Source organism: Heloderma suspectum, chromosome 1 (assembly GCF_057233095.1).
Source record: "Heloderma suspectum isolate Gila_16-S chromosome 1, 16-S_ref, whole genome shotgun sequence".
NCBI classification, from domain to species: Eukaryota; Metazoa; Chordata; class Lepidosauria; order Squamata; family Helodermatidae; genus Heloderma; species Heloderma suspectum.
Window position 1 is genome coordinate 162441041 of NC_139458.1, and position 19562 is coordinate 162460602.

The 19562-nt window shown below is 42.2% G+C and overlaps 1 protein-coding gene across 1 annotated transcript; it reads right to left on the reverse strand.

Annotated features, from left to right (window-relative positions):
* Positions 1–1195: 1195 nt before the first annotated feature.
* MAP3K19 (mitogen-activated protein kinase kinase kinase 19) lies at positions 1196–18979 on the reverse strand. The gene is given in 5 exon segments (XM_084860586.1): positions 1196–1267; positions 6487–6610; positions 9210–9907; positions 15790–15930; positions 16697–18979. Coding segments are annotated over 5 exon segments (3318 nt in total).
* Positions 18980–19562: the final 583 nt, after the last annotated feature.

The following is a 19562-nucleotide window of genomic DNA, read 5'->3' on the forward strand; positions in this document are numbered from 1 at the left end:
GTGCATCTAGAGCTTTTTAATGCACTTTTTAACGCAGTTTGATGGGATCTGGTCAACTAGTCTGGATTATGTGGATAATTCTGTAAGGGGTTGATGTGTTGTGGGAGGGGCCATGGACTTGACCTATTTCCTTAACAGTCTGTATGGGTTGGAGGGGGGACAGGTGTGTAGCCTTAGTTACTCACTGCCAAATACCATCAACATCACCTCTATATATGATGAAACAGTAGCAAATTCCAATTAAATAGTATAGAGTGACAAATTAAAGTACAATATTCCCTGGAAACAGGATTTTAAAATTTCTAGGAAGCATATTTACTCTATATGTTGCCACTCCTGTTTCAGTACAGCACATTCTTTAAAAATACAAATGAGCTACCCAGAGCCTCTGTAGAAAACATCAATGCCTAGTGTTACTTCCTTTCATGCCCAGAGCCCAGGCTTATTCCATGGACTGAGAAGCCCACTGCCCTTCTTAAAACGTTTTTTTAAAAATTAAACTATTAATGACCATATTTTAGTATGAAGTGACATTTTATTCAAAGCCAAATCTATACAGTGATAAACCTGTTATAAAATACAAATGAGATCAAACACCAGGTTACAAAAAATATGACATAGGACATGCAAGTAGGATATGCAGAACTTAACATGCATCCAAGACTCACTCTACACAATTGTCTGAATGCTTATCTTAATCACCAAACTTTAAAAATTGCTAACTTTCTAGTAATATGCTTGTCTTCTCCCTTCATACAAAATTGTTAAAAAGTAGCTCGTGTTCTACCAGATAAATCCTTTAAACGTCGGGGATCAAATAGTTTCTAACTCCATAATAATACTTACAAAGAAACAACGTGACAAAGGGTTTCCTAACAGTCCTCATCACAGCAGCATAATTTTTTTTTCCCCAGTGGGATCCCATTAAATCAACCCTCCATTAATGCTCCCAGCAAAGAATTGCAGTGAGCGAGCATAAAGGCTCTTCAAAATTTTCCCAGGATTAGAAAATTTAAATACTTAAGGGCACAATCCTATGCATGTTTAGATGGGAAAAGCCCATGCTGGGTGGGGAATGCTGGGAGTTGTAGGACTTTTTTCTGTCTTAAACATGCATAGGATTGTGCCTTATGTTTGATAAATTTCCAGTTATCCAATCCCCAGGATCTTTGGGAGCAAAAGAGGCCGTAAGCTCTTAAAAATCCATGTCCTTGAGAATTTGGTTGATACAGGCATTATCTGTCATATCCAAAAGCAGTAAGATTATCTACAGAAAATCACAAAAGATATGTTTTATACAAAATACTTTCTCTTGCCTCCCCTCCCCCCCCCCCCGCACTTGTGAAGGAATCTGTGGATAACAAATCAACACTGCAGATTTTCTAAAGCAAATGCATAGACAATAATTGAGGTTATTCCTTATGCAACTGCTAGGAGGGAGCTCAACCCTGCCTCAAGATTCAAAGTTGCCCGCCTTACACATTTATGGGCAACCCAAAAAATTTCTCAGATACCTTTGTACCTCTCTCAAAAGCACTGTAAGTATCTTCTATTCAGGCAGCAATCCTAAACAACAGTTGGGCTACAATCATGGCCCTATAAATGTGAAGAACAGCTGGAACAAAGTGTCCACCTTTGGAGTAGAAAAAGTGAATTACAGCTTTATATGTATGACTTGCCATGACTATAATCTGTTTTATATGGAACTTCCAAATTGAAGAGAAATGGAAAATCATCCCCAAATACAGCAAAAAATTTACCCATTCTAACAAGTGACCATCCATGCACCACCTAAAAACAGTTCTAGATCTGGAGAACACTAAAATCTTAGGTTTATCATACTTTATAACCAGCATTTTGCTGCTACAATATGCATTAAAGCTCTTCTAAAAGCATACTCTTGATAGAAACAACACAGCATCATCTGTATACTATAAAATGCTAACTGGCATACTTCTCAATTTGGGGTCATGAACCTCAGGAAAATTAAACTTAGGTGCCAAATCATGCAGCTATAAATTGAACAAACATGGAGCCAAAATACATCCTTGGCAACCTCAGCTTCCTACATGTAACAATGGTCTTCGACAGCTGCCCTTTTGATCTTCTAATTTGTATGGTGTAAGAATACAGACATCTAGTGAAAAATAGCAAACCTTTATTCATTGATTCCCATCCAGTTTCGCTCATAAATAGTCTTGTGGAACGAAGTCAAACACTGACTGTAAATCTACAAAAGCTGTGTAGAGTTTACCTCTGGGGGCTTGGAGTATTTTTCAGACGAATTGGATAAAACAAGACAATGATCCAAAGTAGTACATCTTGCTCAATCCCACCTTTTAATTTATGGCTAAGATATGTGGCATACAACTTACAGATCACTAAAAGTAAAGTGACTGGCCTATCATTACTAGATGCCTCTCTATTTCCTTTCTTGTATAAAGGAAATCTATCTTTACTCCAGCTTACTCCTCTTGAATTGTTTATACCAGTAAACAAGGCCACCTGGAGGGGGGCCCACCATTCTTGATTAGTTTTTAACCTTTCAGCTAGTGGGCCATCCATTTCCAGTGCCATACCCAACTGAGGGTGCAATCCTATGCATGTTTAGACAGAAAAGGTTCTACAGCTCCCATGGGGCAGCGTGGCTGGCTGGGGAATGCTGGGAGTTGTAAGTTTTTTCCTGGCCTAGGATTGTGCCCTAAACGTACCAAGTTTTAATTTCCAAAGGACATCAGTCCATGCTGCTAAACACTTTAAATAGGCAGCACTATAGAGCAGGAGAAATGATGTGATGTTCTCCCATACATGGGCAGAGATTCTAGAATACAAGATTCTATTTTCCTGGAATTAAGAACCAGTGCTCCCGTTACTATTTCCTCAAAATCTCTACTGTTGTGGGATAGACTGCACTTTGCAATGTAACCCAAAATTCTTTCTCTTTCTGCCTTTTTAATTTCAATTGCCTTTTTATGAAGTTTTTCAATATAATATGAACCCATCAGCATGCTTAGGTACTGATGGTCCTGCAAATAAAGGAAGTAATTGATCTTTAAGATCTCACCATTCCTGATCAAACCAAGTATTTCCTGATGAGAAGTTGGTTCTTCCAGCAGTATTGTATCTTGAGGGATTTTTTATTTTAAAGGTAAACAAAGTAAGCACACTTCCCCAGCCCAATATTCTAAATCCCACTTAAGTGAGTTTCATAAAAATCAACCCAAAATATCTAGCCTTTTTGATTTGGTGCACAATGACAGGTTTCTTTCTAACACAGTTGCAGCTTGAAGCTCTTTGAGCCCAAGGGCTGAATTCCATTCCAGAAAAGCTCTCGGGAAAAACAATTCAGAGGTGTGCAGGGCCAAAGGCAAAAGTGGCAGGCCAAAATTACCAGCATATTTTAGGTCAAAGCTCTTAATAACTAAGTCTTAAGAGAGGCATTTCAACTTTTTAGAAAGGGAAAAAACTGCACAAAAGCAGGCAATCACCAAACGATTCGAAGGAAGGGGGTGGGGCCAGGGGAAGGGGGCATGAGCCTCTAAGGGACCCCAAGCAGGTGGGATTTGGCCCCAGGCCTGAGGTTCTGCACTCATGTTGTAAGGCTTCTTTAGTAGACCATGACAAGCCATTGGCATGATACCAAAAGTGCTTGGTTCTCAAAGTTTTGTATTAGAGCTTCTACTGTGGCCACAATGGTGAGAACAGGAACAGGGGAGGCATTGGACAGGTGAAGGTCCAGGGCTTACAATAGATGCATAAAGCCATGAGGGAATTCAGTGGGCAACATGGGATGGAAATCAGTGAGTGTGCTTTTAATATGGTGGAAGGGAAGAAGAAAGCCACTTTCTAGTTGTCAATTCTTTTTTGGTTGCAGATATGTTCCTGTTGAGAGATTGGATCTGTGGGCACAGGCTGGTGTTCTAGGCACAAAGAACGCCAATGGCCTTGGCAGTGCAGATCAGTATCGGCTTGTGATCCAACATTCATTGGTTCAGTTCTCAAAAAATGCAATGGGACTGACTGTTGCTATTGTCCAACCTAAAAGTGAGACAGGTGCAGCTTCCTCAAATTGTTGTAAGCAATCTTGGCAAGAAACCACCCTTGCCAGAAGTATCAGGTCTTGAATTGAGCAGCAAAGTCTTGAGAGCCCTTAAGCCCATTAAGAAGCTGCTTGTTCGTGTCATGATTGCATCAGTTGAGATGGTTTTTAGGAGGCTATGTGAACTCTCCTGCGGGGAGTTTATTGAAAGGTTTTGGGGGTAAGGAAGAGACCAAGCCAAGCTGATTTTTTCCTGGACTAGTGCGGACATGACAAACATCAGGACATGGGAACGTATCTGGGAAGACCGTCTTGAGTGAGATGAGGGATGGCAGGGCTCAAGTGGCGCAATAGTGGGGATGCTTGTGGTTGAGAATGTATGATGCAATAAGGAATTGCAGGTAGTTCCAGTGGGGAAGCATGTTCTTCCATTTGTGCAAGTATATGCATGAAAACTGTTATATAATCTACCTATAATAGAACTGTGCAACTTTTGCACAAGAGTTTGTGGAACAGACAACTGCCTATTCTTTAATTCTTGGTTCTTTGGATCCTACCTCATAATTAGTTGACTTGCACTGTCAATTTTTGCCTACTCTTATATTACAATCAGCCTGTCTCAAAGATACACATGATACCATCTTGAGAGATCTTTACAAAATAATTAAAGGTTATACTGCCTTTCTGTACTTGGGGCAGCCAACCTTAATAATCTACATTGTCTAGAGATACAAACTAGGTAAGTGTGAATTTAGGAAAGTTCTCTTAGTAGTACTAAGGAGTCACCCACTGTTATAACAGCCAACTGTTCCTCCCCAGCTTTGAAGTATGGAGTGCAAAGTGCTACCAAATCTATTCTTGGGAGTGGATCTCATCCTGGAAAATAAAAGCAGTTGCCAGCAGTGAGTGAGAGCAATATAGTGAATTCTGGGAGGTGATAACCAATAATGATCAAACTTGTAGCAGAAACAAGCACTTGTAGCAGTGCTTCAAATATAAGATGGAAGAGTTAAGTGCTGGCTAAGTTCCAAATTCACAAAGTAAATTTAAATATATGTGAGAAAGCAATATTCTAAGAAGCAGAGGAGTTTCGCAAGTACCGAACTGCACATGTTTTGTTCAAATGAAACAGTTTGGCATAGGATAGAATAAATCTTTCTAAAGGCAGACACCTCACCTTTTATTTAGAAGATTGTTTAACATGGTGAAATGTAAGCTAGAGATGCATGCACAGTTAGGACCAAGTTCCACTGAACACAATGCCTGGTTCGCCCATAATGCTAACCCATGGTATGGGTTGTTGAATTCTGGGTTGTCATGATGTGTGAACACAACTGCACTAACAAGCCATGGTTTCTTAACCACGAGCAACCCAGGGAGAGAACGCATAGTTTGTTGTTAGGTTATGAATGCTGGGTTGTTTAAACTGAGGGTTGTTATATGCGAACCCAGAACTGTGGATTGTTCATGGGTTGTTTCACCAGGCTACAGAGGTGGCAGGCAAGAGTGCTAAGGAAACTCAGGCCCTCTACATGCCAGTACTACAGCACTAAAAAGGCATTTGGGACACAGGGAAGGAGTGGGCAAGGGAGGAGGGAAACAACCCAGGATTGAGTGAAAAAACACATTAATTGACTGTCTGCCAGACAAACCCTAGGTAGAGGAAACAAACCATGAGTTAAATAAACCATGGGTTAGTGTTATGTGCAAACCAAGCCAATGGACTTACTTCTGAGTAAATATGCATAGGACTGTGCTATAGAATTCTGCCATTTACATGTAACTAGTGATCAGTTCTGAGACATTATCAGGAATGCCTTCTGTGCTGGTAATACACATTTGACTGCTGACTTTAAGCCAGGATCCAAACAGCCCCGTCCATGTGTCCATAGTGCTTCTGTATCTGCCCAGGGCTGTCCACATTGTCCTATTCTATTGTAGTGGCTATAGTGTTGGAGCTACTCCAAAGGGTGCCCAGATTTTGTGTGGCTTAAGAGTGTGTGTGTGTGTGTGTGTGAGAGAGAGAGAGAGAGAGAGCGAGAGCGCACGAACATGAACTGCTGTGGTGAGAAGTACAAAAAGTCCTGATAGGTCATGTTTTAACTTTAAAATGAGATTAACAGAATAATTACATTTTTTTTTCAAATATTCATAGCATTCTTTGATACAAAGTTAGCATTCCTCAAACTGAAACAGTTAAATACATCAGTCTTGGGAAACTAAAAGCAAGGATATACAATTTATGCCTTTTTCAACTTTCATATTTAGCCTAGATGCTCTCAAATTGAAAGTTAAATGCTGACTTTGTTAAATTCATTTAGGGCACAATCCTATGCATGTTTAGACAGAAAAAGTCCTATAATTCCCAGCATTCCCCAGCCAGCATGGGTGGCTGGGGAATGCTAGGAGTTGTAGGACTTTTTCTGTCTAAACATGCATAGGTTTGCATTCTTAATCTTTTCTAGAAGTAGAAAATTATTTGAAATATAGAGGCTTTGCAAAGTTCATGAGTTTCTGGTCATGAAGGGATGCTGCAGCAATTGTAGAGCAGTAGGCCGCTCACATTGATCCCTGTGCAGGGTATAATAAAATAATGGAGAGAGGGGAAAAAAACAGATGCTTTAACAGCCAGATGGTTACTGCATACCACTTATTTTCCATTTTTTTATCTGTAGAATTATTTCTATGCAAAGAAGTGTTTCCATCTCATAATGCATTAAGTGTGCAGAGTGCTTTACCTGATGTGAGAACATAGATTGGATACTCAATATGTACTCAAGGTAAAAAGAAAATGGTAGCATTTCAGCACTGCACTACACATATGAAAGGTATTGCATTGACATTGCCCCTAATATGCCTTTTTGTCAACATTCTATTGAATATTTCCATGGTTAAGATCACCACTTTATCTTTCAAGCATTTGATTTGCCTCTTATTCATCAAGTCCTTCTTGCACCTGCAGCCCCAGCACCACTGTCCATGCTGTTCTGGACAGTCCGCCAGCCCTCTGGAGCAGGTTGGTGGGGGGCATAGGGGGATAGAGGAAGAAGAAAGAAATGGTAAAAGTCGCTTCTCCCCACCCTTCCTGTAGTAGGATCCTCTGCTAGATCAGAGTCACTTCCACAAATGCAAGGAGACATTGCATTTGTAAAAGGGCATGTCTGGAGCCAAGCTGTAATCTGGATCACAGAAAATGTTATCTACATCTCATTGTAGTGAGAACAGGACAAATGGACAGATGCTAAGGGTTTTTAGTTTAGGTCTGATTAGAACTGCTCTGAAGAGTTTATCTGGCAAATATGCAAGTAACTAGACTCTCCCAGTACAACTGTCCATCCTGTTTTATGTTCCCTAAAGCAATGGTCCAGGTAAATTCATAGCTCAAAAACACCCTGTTCTGTCTCCAAATTCAAAGTTTCAACTTCTTTCCTCATATGCTTTTCAGATTAGTGCTCTTAAACACAACCCTGCGGGCAAGTTAGGGAGACATTAGCTCCCATCAGCATATCAAAAGTTGGCTATCTAGCAGCTGTAATATGATTGTACTCTACACATTAGATGTCCTTCTCAAAGTCATTAAATGTATAACCCATTTTTTTCATGTTCCCCTTCCCTGTAATAGTGCTTCTTTTAATGTTACTTAAACAATATTGTTTTTAAAAAAACTGCAATAAAAAATTACAAAAATGCAGACTAGCTGCCCTTCAATTTGTGTACTTAAAGCATGGTAAAAGAGAGTGAATTCTTTAAGGAAGCAACAAAATCATTATTCTGTCACTTCCCCTATATATGCTGTGATGTGCACCAGCCAGGACTCCTGGGAGTGGGCTAATTTGTTTACTATTATGATAGGAGGAAGTCCAGGCCTGTATGCACATAGAGCTGGTTTTTCCAGTGCAGTCACTGTAGACATGTATGGATACAGCCACTTTAAAAAAAATATTGTAATTGGGCAATATCCTATATTGTCCCTGCACTAGTGGAATGGACTGCTAGAGCAACAGGAACTAGCAAGCCTGTTGCACTCACAGAAGGGAGCCCCGCTGACCTGCTCCATTCTGGAAATTAGCATTGCTGCTAGTTCCTGTGCTTAGGAATCGCTAGTTCCTGTTGCACTAGTGGTCAGTTCTGCTAGTGCAACCAAACTAGTGGAGGCACAGTTCTATTGCACTCTGCTGCCCCTTTGACTTACATGGATTCTGAAAAAAAGTGAAGCTGCCTTATACTGAGTCAAACCGTTGGTCCATTTAGCTCACTACTGTCTACACTGACTGGCAGACTATTGATTATTTATTACATTTCTATACTGCCCAATAGCCAAAGCTCTCTGAGCGGTTCACAACAATTAAAACCATAAACTACAACATGAAAAAATACAATTTAAATGTTTAAAACTACAGTATAAAATAAAAATAAAATTCAAAATAAAACTTAGCAATGCAAAGATTTAAAACACAGTAACAAATCTCAGACAGACTAGTAGGTTTCAGAGTAATGCTGGAGCAAAGTATTCAGCCCAGATGTCTTTGTTGGTTTCAGGGGTGGGAGTGGCTTCCATAGATTAGAATAATCTTTGGTGGTTGTCCAAAATATAATTTGGGTTTGCCATGATTGAAGATGAGGCTAGCAGCAGGTTTTCTAGAATTGCCCTTTTAATAATAAGAATAAAAGCTTGGCCATTCAGAGTGGCTGGGTGATCCCATTTGTTGCAAAATGTAATGCTCCGTCATGGTGCAGCATCGTTTCCCATTTGGCTATTCTGTGGCAAGTGGGAATGCTGCTTGGCTGCTGTAAATGCAGCTCTGCTGCTGCTTGAAGCAGCAGCAAACTTGTGTTTTTGTTAAAAAGAGAAGCGGGGGGGGGAATCAAACCTTCTGCAGCCTCATATTATTAATGAATGAGTTTGGATAACCTTCCTGCAAGTCGCCTAAAATGCCCCCTCCGCTCATATAGGGAACAAATGTCCCTGTGAATATGGGGGGGGGGATATTCAGCCCTGCACTATTTCAGACAGGACTCCTCTCTACCTGGAGGTGCCAGGGGTTGAACTACTGAACCACAGAGCTTCCCCTTATTTATTTTTAGGAATGCGTTGAACCAAACCACCTAACTATTTAAGGAGAACAATATGAGTGAAGTTGTGTCTCTTTTGATGTTCAAAACCACTTACCTGGTTAAACACAGGTGGACAAAATCTTCTGCTTTTTTGGAACAATGCTTGGGTAGCGAAGGCATAAGTCCTCTGTGAGCACCAATATAAAACATGGCTGCTATCCTATCCATGGAAGCCAATGGTGGCTTTCCAGTGGCCATCTCAAAAACAGTGCAGCCAATGCTCCAGATATCTGATTTTCTTCCATAGCCAGATTCGTTTATCACTTCTGGTGCCATCCAATAGGGAGTGCCATGCACAGATTTGAGCAGTTCACTGTGTGTATTAGTCAGACTTACACAGGCTAAGCGCTTTGCACATCCAAAGTCTATGAGCTTGATAACACCATTGGGCATAAGCATAACGTTGTTGCCTTTAATATCTCTGTGGACCACACAGTTTTCATGCAAGTATGCAATTCCTTGTAGAATCTGTTTTGTATATTTACAAAAGACAATTTCAGACAATGGCCCAAAACGGTGAATAATACTGGAAAGGGAGCCACCAGGAACAAACTCCATGAAGATGCTCACTATATTATCTTCTAAACCCGTTCCCAGATACCCTACAATGTTGATGTGTGTTAGATTTTTCAAAATCTCAACTTCTTCTTGCAGTTTCTGGTATTCCTTTTCATTCCCAGCTAGATCACTGGTATTAAGTGCTACTTGTTTCACAGCTATTAAATGTCCTTGGCTTGTGAGTCCACAATATACCTAAAAATCAAGATGTCTAATTTGGAAATGGAACTAGGAACAGGCATATATTCTTAAAACATTTGGATGCTTCTGATTTTAATCTAAAACAACTCTGGTCATCCAGCTTAAGCACTTCAACACTGGAAATCAAAGTGGTCCCCAAATGTGGACCAATGGGTTCAAGACCTGTTGACACAGACAGTTCACAACCAAGGGCTTTGGAACAGTGGTGCGGCTAGGAAATTTTAGACCCTGGACTTAATGGTCTTATGTGGGATGGGGGCATTTTTATGGCCTTGTGCATTCATTTCTGAAGCACACAATTAACATTTGTCTTCTCCTGCCCCCACTCCCTGCCTGCTGCCACCATTCCATGCTTTACAGCTTCTTCTACATTCTGTATATATTAGAATGTTTGCTAACCCTGCTATTAAAAAAACCTGAGCATGTGCAGTTTTGCATTTTAAGCTCACTTAAATCATAGCACCATCATGACTATAGGAATAAGACTGAATTTGCTTCCGCTACCCTGATGCATCACCTGCTCTCTGGGTGGTCATTTGGGGGGTGGTGAGGAGGTGCTGGACTTTGGCCCCAAGGCCTAGCCCTAGCGGCACTACTGCAGTTTGGAGCAAATAGTCAAATTCACATTTTGTTTCTCATTCATTCCCCCCCTTCCCCCCCCCCTGCCTTAAGGAGGAAAGGAATGTATCAGAATTACAGGGTGGATAATGGGGGTGGAAGGGTGGGATTGGGTGGGTCTACTTATTAAGAACATGGGGCAGTATTCAGCTCAGCACTAGTGCTAATGTAACTTACATTGCACTAGCGTAATCAACCTCTAGTGCAACACCAGTAGCATCTGCTGGCACAATGGGTTTCCCCAGAAAAAACTCATGCCAACAAACACTGTTGGCATTGAGCTAGAGGTTGCTTACACTAGCGCAACGCAATTTACGTTTTATTTATTTATTTATTTATTTATTTATTTATTTCATTTCTATACCGCCCAATAGCCGAAGCTCTCTGGGCGGTTCACAAAAACTAAAACCAAACAACACACAATAAAACAATTTAAAATATATAGAACATTAAAACCACAATATAACAATACAACCACAATAAAACCTAGCAGCAGTACAGGAGTTTAAAATACAGATTTAAAACAGCAAAGATAAAAATTTAGAAAGCTAAAATGCCTGGGAAAATAAAAAGGTCTTCACCTGGCGCCGAAAGGAGTACAATGTAGGCGCCAGGCGAACCTCACTAGGGAGCTCATTCCAGAGCCGGGGTGCCACAACAGAAAAAGCCCTCCTCCTAGTAGCCACCCGCCTCACTTCCTTTGGCAGGGGCTCATGGAGAAGGGCCGCTGATTATGATCTTAAGGTCCGGGCAGGCACATATGGGAGGAGGCGATCCTTCAGGTAACCTGGCCCCAAGCCGTTAAGGGCTTTGAATGTTAACACCAGCACTTTGAATTGGGCCCGGAAATGGACTGGCAGCCAGTGCAGCTGGAAAAGTACTGGCGTAATATGAGCTCGCAGGCCAGTCCCTGTTAACAATCTTGCTGCCCTATTTTGGACCAGCTGAAGTTTCCGGACCGTTTTCAAAGGCAGCCCCACGTATAATGCATTGCAGTAATCCAGACGAGAAGTTATCAGAGCATGGATAACTGTAGCTAGGCTATCTCTGTCCAGATAAGGGCGTAGTTGGTATACCAGCCTAAGCTGATAAAAAGTGCTCCGTGCCACTGAGTTCACCTGTGCCTCAAGTGACAGTTCTGGATCCAAGAGCACCCCCAAACTACGAACCTAATCCTTTAGCAGCCACTGCCTCACCTGGTTTTGATGAGAAAGAGAGGTAGAGCTGGGTGTCATCCGCATATTGATGGCACTTCAGCCCACACCTCCGGATAACCTCCCCCAGCGGTTTCATGTAGATGTTAAACAGCATGGGGGATAAAATAGAGCCCTGTGGAACCCCATGGCACAATTGCCATGGCACAGAGCAATAATCCCCCAGCACCACCTTCTGGAATCGGCCATCCAAGTAGGAGCGGAACCACTGTAGTGCAGTGCCTCCAACTCCCAACCCAGACAACCTATCCAGAAGGACACCATGGTCGATGGTATCGAAAGCCGCTGAGAGGTCCAGGAGAATCAACAGGGTCGCACTCCCCCTGTCCCTCTCCCGGCAGAGGTCATCCCACAGGGCGACCAAGGCATTTTCCGTTCCATTTCAATCGGGCTTCAGGCCTGGTTTTGGATCTAGATAATCCGTTTCATTCAAGAGTGCCTGGAGCTGTCCTACAACCACCCGCTCAAGCACCTTGCCCAGGAAGGGGATGTTGGCCACTGGCCTATAATTGTTAACATCCTCTGGGTCCAGGTTAGGCTTTTTCAAGAGTGGTCTAATTACTGCCTCTTTTAAAGCAGCAGGCACCACTCCCTCTCTCAAGGAGGAATTTACAACCTCCTGGACCCAGCCGGACAACCCCTCCTTGTTTGATTTAATAAGCCATGAAGGGCAAGGGTCAAGCACACAAGTGGTCGATCAGACTTGGCCAAGCACCTTGTCCGCATCCTCAGGCCTCAGTAACTGAAACTCATCCAATAAAACTGGACCAGACGGTGCTCTGAACGCCTCTACCAATGGAACTGCATTAATGGTGGTGTCCAATTCATGACGAATCTGAGCGACTTTATCCTCAAAGTGCTGCGCAAACTCGTCACAGCGTGCTACCGAGGGTTCCACCATCTCTCTCCCTGGCCCAGAATGTAACAGGCCGCGAACCACTCAGAAAAGCTCCGCCGGACGACACTGAGAAGATGCAATGCTGGTGGAAAAGAACTGCCTCTTTGCCACCCTTACCGCCACAGAGTAGGCTCGATAGTGGGCTCTTACCTGTGTTCGGTCAGACTCAGCACAAGTTTTCCTCCACCTGCGTTCTAGCCGTCTCCCCTCTTGCTTCATTGCCCTCAGCTCAGGTGTATACCAAGGAGCTGGCCGGGCTCTGCTCAGAGGGAGAGGGCGCTTGGGCGCGATCGTGTCAACCGCCCGAGTCATCTCTGCATTCCACAGAGCGACCTGGGCTTCGACAGGAGCACCAGCCATACCAGCAGGAAAATCCCCCAGAGCCCTCTGGAATCCATCGGAATCCATTAATCTCCGGGGGCGGACCATTTTAATAGGTCCCCCACCCTTGCAGAGGGGAAAGGCCGCCAGAAGTCTAAACCTCAGCAGGAAGTGATCTGACCATGACAAAGGGACAGATGTTAATTCCTCCACTTTCAGATCACCATCCTCCTGCCCAGTCGAGAAAACCAGATCAAGCGTGTGTCCTTTTATATGCATTGGGCCGATGACATGTTGGGACAGCCCCATGGTTGTCATGGCGGCCATGAAGTCCTGAGCCGCCCCGGATACAGCGGCCTCGGCATGGAAGCTGAGATCCCCCAGGACCATCATCCTGGGGGTCCTCAACACCAAGTCTGAGACCACCTCCGTCAGCTCAGGCAGGGAGTCCGATGGGCAGCGGGGTGGGCGGTACACCAACAGAATCCCTAATCTGTCCCGGGTACCCAACACAAGGTACAGACACTCAAGATCTGCACTCAAATGAGCAGGAAGCCTGGAGAGGGAGATTGAATTCCTATAGACCACGGCAACCCCCCCTCCCCGACCCTCAAGTCGGTGTTGGTGCTGCACCGAGTACCCAGGAGGGCACAGCTGGGAGAGAGTGACCCCTCCCAGTTCCCCCACCCAGGTCTCAGTAATACATGCCAGGTCAGCCCCCTCATCCACAATCAAATCATGGATGAGGGAGGTCTTATTTTGGGCCGACCTGACATTCAGCAGCAGCACCACCAGACCCGAGGGCAGACTGGTAAGGCTGCCAGGAACCATCAGGTTGGGGGAAGAACCAGAAGAGGGGACAGCTGTAAGGTGTCTAGCCCCTCTTCTCCTCAGCTGACCTGTTAATCCCCCAACGCCATACCTCCCCCTGCCCGTGACCACAGTTATGGTGGCACCTCCCCCACCCCCTGAGTACGTTGGCACTAGTGTCGAACTAGTGTCGAACTACGTTGGCACTAGTGTCGAACTGGTTACTGCCCATGATCATGTTTATCTTTGAGCAACTGTTAAACTATAACAAAAATAAATTAGGGCCATAATGAAGTTTCTTTGGTATAGAAGGGACATTTCAGGTTTATACTGGGATGGATCTAAAAGAGATGGGTGGATCTAAGGGTGCATTCTGCTCACAGGAGTTTCTCCTTCAGCATAAGAGTTCTTCCATGAGCAAAAGGGCACATTTGAGTCCAACTTACTAGTGTATGTCTTAGTCATGCAGGGCTTGTTGTGTGGTGTGACCTCATCTGAAAGTTAGGCACACACTTTGGAAGTAAAGCACCACAAGGATTTGGGGGGCAGAGGGCACTATTTTCTTTACTGTATTTATATCCCATCTTTGTTCCATCATAGAACTCAAGGAGGCATATGTAGGCTCCCACGTGGCCTTCAGTCCAGGCGCTGACCAGGCCTAGACCAGCTTAGCTTCCATGTTTGTTGTATCACATGCCTACAGCCCACATTGCTGGCTATCCCAGTTCTCTGTGTGCTTTGCAAACAGAGGCATATTTCCACCCAGCTATCTGTGCAGACTCCTTCACAGTTCTTTTCACTTGTTCTCTGGTTCACCAATTGAACTGGAAGGCTTCCAGAAATGCAGTACTATATTTGGAAGACTGTTCAGATGGAGGAAAACCTGCTCTGCCACCAGCTCCCATGGATTCCTATGGGAGGAAGTAAAGTTACTGCAATTGGGGATGTTTGGAACGCAAAACATGCGTTCCACCCACCCACGTTCAGCTGGCTGGTACATAAGGAAGACATTGGGCTCCCAATTAATGATGCCACCAATTGTACATTCTAATAGAAACATTTGTAGGGTGGCCAAATGTCCTATTTTAGAGAGGGCCATCTTCTGTTTGAAGGCATCCTCTGTTTGAAGGGACGCCCAGGCCAGGCCCCCTTTAAAGGTAATGAACCATAAGAAGAATGAGCAAGGGCTTTCAAGTTAGCACCTGGATACCAGACCGAGTAGGCACACAGGTCACCTAGTAGCACTCTTCCTCGCTACAGTGAGATACATTGTATTTCTATTGAAATTATAGTAATTCATTCTAGAATTGCATCTGTACATAAGCATATGCAAATCTGTCCTTTTTCATGATGCATTTTTCTTTTTTCATGATGCATAAGTGTCCCTCCTACCATTCACCACTGAGAGATAACAAATATAGATTATAATATTGAAGGAACTCTGTTTCCAGTGATGGCCATAATCCAATGTTTAGATCAGGGCAGGGAATGAAGGCCATATCCACTTTTCCTTTAAAAGTCAGCTCTGTGTGTGTGTGTGGGGCGGGGGAGATGAGAAGCTCTGGTGTAAACTTGATACAGCTTTACACTGAATCTTGTTGCTTTGTATAGATTGGAATGTAGTTATGATTGATCAAGGTTTCTTTTGCACCATACCAAAAGTTCTGAGAAATATAATAGGAATATTATGAATGCAATTTGAGATAACAGAAGTATGTTGTGATAATTATTTTAGGCTGTTATACTTAAATTATTTTAGGCTGTTATACTTAAACATTATACTTAAAATGTTTGTTTCTTAATGTTTGTAATTTTAAGAGTATTGGTGTAATTTAATTTTGTGGCTTATATTATTGTGTACCATCTTGAGTTGGCATTGTCCAGAAAGGCAGCCTAAAAATGTTTAAAATAGATATGTTGTGTGCTTTCCCTCTCTCTTGCGCTCTCTCTCTCTCTCTCTCTCTCTCTCTCTCACACACACACACACACACACACACACACATACTGCAACTTACTGTGCCATAGGCTCCTTTTCCAAGGATTTCACCTTTGGTCCACAGGATAGGTTCTTCATTAGTTAAGCTGTTTTCTGAAAATGTACTCACATTTAAAAATCTATTTTCTCTACTGGATTCCAGGAAGTCCAAACAGAAATTCTGTAAAAGGTTGCAGAAGAACAAAGAGGACATTGTGAAAGTGGGAGTAGTGCAAAACTAAAATTGAGCCTTTGTAACTTGTCCTGAGAGTAATCATTTTTATATTATGTGGGATACACAATATAATATTAGAAAAACATTTTGCTGCTTGAGACTGTGGTTGCTGCTATTTAACATATTTTTTTCTTATTGTTTAAAATTGTCTTAGATATATTTGTGTCTCTGTGTGTGCTGTCTGTTTATATGTTTGGATGTAGATGGTTTTTATAATGTATTTTTAAGGCTTTAATCTTTGTAAACCACCTAGAGAGCTTTGAATATTGGACAATATAGAAAAGTAATAAATTAATAAATGAAATGAATTAAATTTATAGAATTTGCTGACACAAGGTGTGGTGGTGGTCACTGGCTTAAAAAAAAAGATAGACCTATCCACCATTAATATTTTCTTTCAGATATTAGCAAAAATATCTAAATGGAACCTCCATGTACAATAATGGGTGTAACTCTGAATAATAGATGGTGGAGACAGACAATTACCTTCATGACCTGCTTGTCAGTGCACAGAGGCATCTGGTTGTATGCTGGACTAGATGGACAGTTTTAATGTTCTTATTACTAATTTTAATGTTTTTATTACTATTTACAAATGGAAAGCTGAGGTTGTGGGAGAATGAGCTACCCAGGCTGCCTGAAGAAACTGTGAATGAGAAGGAACTGAGACCTAAGTCTCCACTACTGAAAGATAGGATACATTAGTGCTTACCTTACTCTTTCTAACATTTGCTGCACTATCATCTTTATTCTTGGTGTTTCCATGTTGTGACTCAACATCTGCATTCTTTGTAACTGGTCTTGAACAGTTGCCATCTGCACTATCAAGAGAGAGGAGTTCAGCTACTGAGCAACAAAAGATGTCTTCTGTTATTTCCTCACTGTTCTCATAGCTCATGATGTTTGGACGTGTCTGGGAAACTGAATGTACAGCATGGCAAGTCTGCTTAGTTGATATATTTGCTAAGCTGGCATTTTTAAGTTGGAGGTTTTGCAGAGGTGAGTTGCCTCTGTCTAGAAAAGATGATGCAGAAGGTTTTGCTTGATTCTCCTCATAGCACAAAACCTGACTTATTTCCGGTTCCACAAGGCAGATAGCTGCTTCCGGTTTTCCCTGCATTAAGCTTCTGTTCTTCCCTGGATTCTTATGTTCATTTATATCTTTTTCACAACTTAAGAAAGGAGCATATTCTGCATGAACTTTAACCTCTGGCCAAAGTAATTCCTGGACATTGGTGGCAAATGCTTTATGAATGGAAGTATCATCAATATCTGAAGTGTATTCCAGTGAGACTTCTTCAATAGGTGACAAGCTTGAATTAGGAATTACTTCATTTTGTTTAGCAGGTTGTGTAAACTCAGTGGAAATCAGAAGTTGCTGATCAATAGTCACATGAAATGGTGCTGTGCTCCCTTCAGTCTTTATTTGCTGCTCTGTGCTAGAAACAGTCACACCTTCGTCCTGTTCTAGATACCTGCCCTCTAACTCAGATGTCTCCTTTGGAACCAAAACCTTCTGCTTGTGTTTAATAGAAAGGAGATTCTTGTGTGATTTAGGGTACGTTCTTTTCTGGGAATTTCTTATTCTGCTGCTCTTCTTCCCGCTGCAGTGGTTAGATTTATATTTTGAAGTATTGCGCCTCCCAGCTGGCGCAGAATGCACGTTCCTGCAATATGTGTTTTCATGTTCATCAGGCTCACGGGAGTATACTGGAGTCCCAAACATTTCATAAATGCCAGGACCTTTGCCATTTGAATTTATTTCCTTGAACATGTCACTGTATTTCAGATCCATGAAGCCCACGGAGGAATGTACTTGTCTAACAGGAAAAGGAATTATGGTTTCTCCTGAGCTAGCAGAGTTTTTGGAAATACAGGGAAGCACCCGGTTTGGGGATTTCTGGCTGGTCTGGTTGAAGTAGTATTTCTCCTGCTGAAGGTGTCTCCTCTGAAACTTTGAGGAGATCCCAGCCTCTTCACAGGACAGTCCTAGAGAATGGGAATTGGGATTCTTTATCTTATTAGTTTGGTGATGGATGGAACTCTTGCCCAAAATAATAAAGTCTTGAGACATGTTGGTACACATTTTAGCTTTTAAAGCACAGTTGGTTTTTTTGCTGTTTACTTTATATTTGTCACTCTCTTTGTGAGCAAATATGTTGAACTTTTGGCTTAAGTTGGGTGGCATGCTTTTTCTTCGGGCAGAGCTACTGAAAGTTTGGGGAACCTGAGGTGGTTCATGCCTGGATGTTGTAATATGGATGGGAGATGCTTCAGTAATATTGGTTTCAGTAGCTTCAAATGCAGTGACATTTTTTATCATTCTCAAGTCTGCTGTTGTACAAATACTGCTTTCAGATTGTTCAATGTCCATCAAAGCATTAGGAATGGTCATCACTAAGGCCTTATTTTGCAAGTTTGAATCAACATCAGCATTTCCAAGTTCAATATTCATAACATTTTTTACACCTACGTTATGATCTAGGTTAGGGCCACTCCTGATTCCTAAATATTTTCTCCAGTTCTTGGCTTTGAAATTATCTGGATGTCTTGAAGGGTGACATTCACATTCTTCTGTTTCTGTACATACTATTTCACTTGGGCTGAAATAACCATCAGGATCAGGAACATAGTCTTTACTTATAATACTTAAATTCTCAGAGGTTACCGAAACTTGATGTGTTTCACTGGTAGAGACTTCCTCTTTTATATCTGCTTCAGATTTGTTCAGTTCAGGCTCTTTGACTTTGGAGCATCCAAAGGTAATGCTACAGTTATATGGGGTTAATGGGAGCGGATCTCTGGTCACAGAGAAGCAATCAGACATACCAATGGGAATCTGATCTTTGGACTGCTTAGGGTCTCTTTGCCACTGACTATCTGACTGGGAGTCAATATGCTTTGTAGAAATAGAATGAGAATTCAGAATACTTGAAAGGTCATTTCTGTTGCTCTTTGTCTTAGCGGTTTCTTTCAGAGGTGGAAGTTGCACCATTCTGATAGGGTCAAATCTCACTGGTGTCAAAAGGCTAAGCTGAAATATCCAGAAAATAACTATGAATTAATCAGAATTTACATTTGAAAGAGGAAGTAAGCTTAAGCATGGATACTGCTTGATAAAATCAGTACTAATAGCCAATGTAACTGTAAAGACTTGCAACAAAAATAAATATAATTTAAAAGGAAACATCCATTACTCTATATAAAGAGTAATGGATCTGAGTGGGGAGAAGTGGGATCTGAGCCCCAATACACTAAACAACTCCTTTGGACCCACAGTTTTCAGCACCAACAGAAACTTATTTCACAGCGACCCCAGCTGCCAGTAAGAAAATGTGTGTGTTTTTTTAAGTGGGAGGGGTAGGGCACAGGGGTGTCCGAGGGCACCTTGGTGCCCATGGGCACTACATTGTTTACCCCTGCTCTATATTTAGACAATACTTGCTACCGTTGTTTACACTTTGGTCTGAAACATTTATGAAAGCAAACTGAAAGCTGACTGACATCCAAAGGACTGCTTATGCTCATGTCGCTGGGCTTGCACTTACTAGAATGCTGAACTCTCTTTCTTTGAGCAG